The sequence below is a fragment of the Lathyrus oleraceus genome, chromosome 2, assembly GCF_024323335.1.
Source record: "Lathyrus oleraceus cultivar Zhongwan6 chromosome 2, CAAS_Psat_ZW6_1.0, whole genome shotgun sequence".
Taxonomy (NCBI): domain Eukaryota; kingdom Viridiplantae; phylum Streptophyta; class Magnoliopsida; order Fabales; family Fabaceae; genus Lathyrus; species Lathyrus oleraceus.
Genome location: NC_066580.1, coordinates 304,986,755 through 304,991,855, shown reverse-complemented (window position 1 = coordinate 304,991,855; position 5,101 = coordinate 304,986,755). Strand labels below are relative to the sequence as shown.

The 5,101-nt window shown below is 39.2% G+C and overlaps 1 protein-coding gene across 1 annotated transcript; it reads left to right on the top strand.

Moving 5' to 3' along the window:
- The first annotated feature begins 969 nt into the window (after positions 1-969).
- LOC127121363 (protein MAIN-LIKE 2-like) lies at positions 970-3,532 on the top strand. The gene is made up of 4 exons (XM_051051871.1): positions 970-1,185; positions 1,287-1,996; positions 2,081-2,171; positions 2,256-3,532. The coding sequence occupies exons 1-4, from the start codon at positions 1,126-1,128 to the stop codon at positions 3,327-3,329; spliced, it is 1,935 nt and encodes a 644-aa protein (XP_050907828.1). The 5' UTR covers positions 970-1,125; the 3' UTR covers positions 3,330-3,532.
- Positions 3,533-5,101: the final 1,569 nt, after the last annotated feature.

The window sequence follows — 5,101 nt, the reverse complement described above, 5'->3', positions numbered from 1 at the left end:
ATGAATGTGAGTGAAGATGAAAAGTATTTTGGAGATGAAAAGTATTTTGCAAGTGCAGATGAATGTGATAGTAAGACACTTAAATAGATGGTATCAGTGTCTCACATTGAAGCTAGTCTGAGATACCTTGTCAAGCATGCAAGTAATTTCTGAGATGAGGTGTCTGTCATGCAAGACAGTGTGAGTTGATGTGTTAAGCATGCTAGCTAGTCAAGAGTTGATGTGTCTGTCATGCAAGACAGTGTGAGTTGATGTGTCAAGCATGCTAGCTAGTCAAGAGTTGATGTGTCTGTCATGCAAGACAGAAGTGAGTATTCAGCATGCAGGATACTAGAGAGCCACGTGTCAGAGATGACGTGTCAATCCTGCAAGACAGTGTGAGTTGATGTGTCAACCAGGCAAGGTATCAAGAAGCTAGTCATCAGCATGCAGGAGACAAGACAGACACGTGTCGGACACCTAAGATGGTCAGAGATGATGTGTCAACCAGGCAAGGTATCAAGAAGCTAGTCATCAGCATGCAGGAGACAAGACAGTCACGTGTCGGACACCTAAGATGGTCAGAGATGATGTGTCAATCATGCAAGCCATCAAGAAGCTAGTCATCAGCATGCAGGAGACAAGACAGACACGTGTCGGACACCTAAGATGGTCAGAGATGATGTGTCAATCATGCAAGCCATCCATAAGTGATTTGTTCAGCATGCAGGAGACAACAATGCCACTTGTCAGACATGCAGAAGGTGGCGCCAATTGGTTTGGCGCCTACCTTTAAGGCTTGTACATGGTCGCTAATTTGAATGGCGCCCCCATGGAGTCAGTCCTCGAAACCAAGCATTCAGAACTAGCCTTGCATGCATGTGCTCTATGGTGTCGCCAATTTGAATGGCGCCCCCACTTTAATATTGCACATGGTCGCCAAATGAGGTGGAGACACCATACAAACACAATTTTTCATGCACTCCTCCATTTGCCTATAAATTGATCCACTCCTTCAACAATTCTTCCACACCAACATTCTCACTACTTCATCTACATTTCTCACTACTTCATCTACATTACTTCTTTTACAATTTCATCTTCAACAAAATCTTCCATTTTCATCTACACCAACTCCCCAACAATATGTCTTTACTCACAATGGGCGAAGCACACAGAGGAACAGTTGCAAACATCGCGACATACGTAAGTTTTTTCTTATACTTCTTTTTTATGTTTCATCTCCACCAACCCCATTTTATTTTTAAATACCGACTTAGTCAAGTGTTACATTATTTCTATTATAGGAGGTCTCAAGGTTTCGAACTCGAGTCCACGAATTTGTCCCAATGGACCCGATGATTCAACCTTATGTTGAACTCGCCGGTTTTGGTCACCTTAGCAAAATTATGTCTTGGTCTATAGATAACAAGTTCATTCTAGCCTTATGCGAAAGATGGAGGCCAGAGACACACACATTTTGGTTTCCAACCGGTGAGTGTACCGTGACGTTAGAAGACGTCTACATGCTTTTAGGACTACGAATTGAAGGCAAAGCTGTTAATGGTAAGACCAACTATGCAAATTCAATTTGCATGGAGCTTTTAAACACTGATTTGTTAGATGATAATGCTAGGGGACAAGGTATACTACTTTCACGCCTAAAGTCATATTATAATAGTTTTTATTTAGATGAGCATTCTACCGAAGATGCTCGAATCATCAAAACTAGGTGTTACATTATGTTGTTACTAGGATCCTTTTTATTTCCCGAAGGTAGTGGTTCTAGCATGCATATTATGTACTTACCTTTACTTAGACATATAGATAGAATAGGTAGTTATAGTTGGGGATCCGCATGTCTAGCCTATCTCTATAGTTCTTTGTGCAAAAACTCCCACAAAGATACTTCTACATTTTCTGGATGTGCTGTTTTGCTACAAGCATGGGGATGGTCAAGACTACCGTCTCTAGCACCGGTCAATAGCAACCCCTTCACTTTTCCATATGCAAAAAAGTAAGTTGTTTAAATTGCTATATCTTTACTTCCTTCCTTACAGATTATTACCCATAACTAATTTATTTTAACTTTTTGGTGTAGATGGTCGGCACGCGGTATGAATTACAGCAGATGTCCGAGACATTGTATTACTCAATATCGCAACCTGTTGGATCACCTTCGACCGGCAGACGTAAGCAAAATAATTTCATTATATCTTCATATTATGTTGACTTTTTCTACATTCATTTAAATCCTATCGTCTTTAACATTTCAGTTCATTTGGCGTCCATACCTTAATATGGATCATGAGCATCAGATCAACCCTGAAGACGCAGCCGTATGGACAACATGCACACCGATAATACGGTTCACAACAGTGGAGCTGCACAACACCGACCGTGTGAAGCTGCAGTTTGGTATGGTCCAGAATATCCCAGATCCCCCAGCTAGCCTAGGAGAATGGCATATGCGTAAAGTGAACGACCAATGGAACTACAACCCTTGGCAAACCTTCGCAAGATCAGAGTGTCGCAAGTGGAAGCACCGTCATGACCATGTCTTAACTGACGCAGTCATGCCAAATGAGGTAAAACCAAGTCGTACTTATATGGCTTGGTATAAATCAGTTGGATTTCAATTCATCGCCGATGATATGTACCTCTACGACCCACGCCAGACAAGTTACACACAAGAAGGATCAACATCTAACCCCCAACAACATTCTCAGCCCGGTTACTCACAACCACCTATCCGACAAACTTTCCGTTCCACAAACACACAAACATACAACCAAAACATGCCATTCACCCAACCCCAAAACCAAGAACATCCCCCATACCACCACCAACAAATGGACCATCAACCTTCGACCGAACATCGCTTCGCACCCACACCATCACCCTACCAAAGTCGCCTTACCCAAAACACTAACCGCCCCATCACCTACCGTAGCCAAGAACCCCAAACATCACAATACCAAAACATCCCACAACCATATCTCTTCCAAACACCCCAACAACCTTTCCAACCTTTCCTAGACCCATCATTGTCACCCATGTCCCCCTTCAACCGTCCCGGTCGCCCATCCATGAGTCAACCACACCCCAACTTCTCTGGCATGGGTCATGAGCTCAGTTACGCCGGTACACCATCATTGAATACTGAAGACTATGCTGAGTTGGCTGAATACCTCAACGGATCTTCTCCTGTAGGAGGTAATGACGCTCTTGGACCATCAGATGAACAAACACCGGTGCAGAATCGTCAACGTGGGTTAGGGCCAAGGGTTAGGGTAGCTAGGGGATGTGGGACCGGAGGTCGGTTAGGTGATCCCGGTCATCACCATTAGGATTCTTTGTGTAAAATCCAAATTTTATTAATATCAATTCGTATTATGTCAAATTTATCTTTGTGTAAACTCCAAACATTAGGTTTCTTTCATAATTCTAAAATAAACACATATCATAATACAAAAATTTATAGGTCAGAAACCCTAATTCAAGGACTTGTTATTGTTATGTTGAAGGGCTTGAATTTGGTCCCTTTTGGCAAAATTCACATACACATATTTTGACAGAAACCCTAATTTTGGGTCAAGTTCGCAAGGACCTACCTCACTCATTTTTAATTATTTTGAGGTGGGACCAAGTGCATTGGAAACTTTAAGGTGTCTACTTCACTTCTTATGTTGGACAAAAATTCATAACTCTAACACAAACACATGCAATAATACAAAACATTATAGGTCAGATAACAGATAAAATGTCAAAGAGTCCAACTTCAGGTGCCCATACCTAACTCATAAAAATTGCAAATGATGCAAAACTTTAGTCCAAATTCATTATATTGAAAAGATCTACAACTTTTATATTGAAGGTTTTGTCATTTGAGGCTTTTATCATTCAAACTAAAGGGCTTGAAGTTGGTCCCTTTTGGCAAAATTCACATACACTTGTTTTGACATAAACCCTAATTTTGGGTCAAGTTCGCAGGGACCTAACTCACTCATTTTTTATTATTTTGAGGTGGGACCAAGTGCATTGGAAAATTTAAGATGTCTAGTTCAAAAGTTATGTTGGACAAAAATTCATATTCCTAAAAGAAACACATGCAATAATACAAAACATTATCGGTCAGATAACAGTTGAAAAACTCAGAAGTCCAACTTCAACTGCCCATAACTTTCTCATAAAAAATCCAAATGATGCAAAATATATATCCAAATTCATTGTCTTGAAAATATCTACAACTTTAATGTTGGAAGTTTTTTCATTTGAGGCTTTTTTAAGGGAGGCGCCAATTGGATTGGCGCCCCCTCTTAAAAATTACACATAGGCGCCAATTGGATTGGCTAGGGCAGGTGCCCTAGCCAATCCAATTGGCGCCTCCTTGCAATTTTTAAGAGGGGGCGCCAATCCAATTGGCGCCTCCCTCTAAAAGTGGGGTATATTGGGAATTTTTTTGAAAACTGGGTTATTTTGGGAATTTCTTCGAAAATGTGGGTTATCTCGGTAAATTTGCCCAATAAACAAACACCATAACTCAAATGAAACTTTTCACTCTCTTAACACAAAAATAGTGACTAGTGAGTAAAACTAATAAAAAATGAGATAACGGAGAAAGATGAGTTGATAATTCAAAAAATTGATGTGTTGAGAAATGAGGAAAGACCTTTATTATATAGGAAATAATTTGGCTAAAAAAATGATAATCCATGAACTTTAGCATTTTTTAATCAATTATAACACATACCTAATTAGTTAGGTTAAGTAAAAATAGTAAATCCTAATTTTTGATGTCACTTAATCTATTAACAAGTCTACCTAATTGAATAAAAAGTGTTACTCTTATTCTAAAAGATTAGAGGTAGGTTTTAATTGATAAAAGAATTGAATTGGGTTTCTTTAATTGATTATAAATCTTCTTAATTGGTTTAATACTGACTTGGGTTGGTTTTAAAGAAGTTTTAATAAAAAGAATGACAAACTTGAAATACTTCTCTCATTACTACAATTAATATATTTTCTGACAAAATTTTCACCCTGGTCAACCTACATCTGAGTTATAATCCTTAAGCACGCCACATTTTAAAATTTTTGAAAAATAAATACCATATATTCC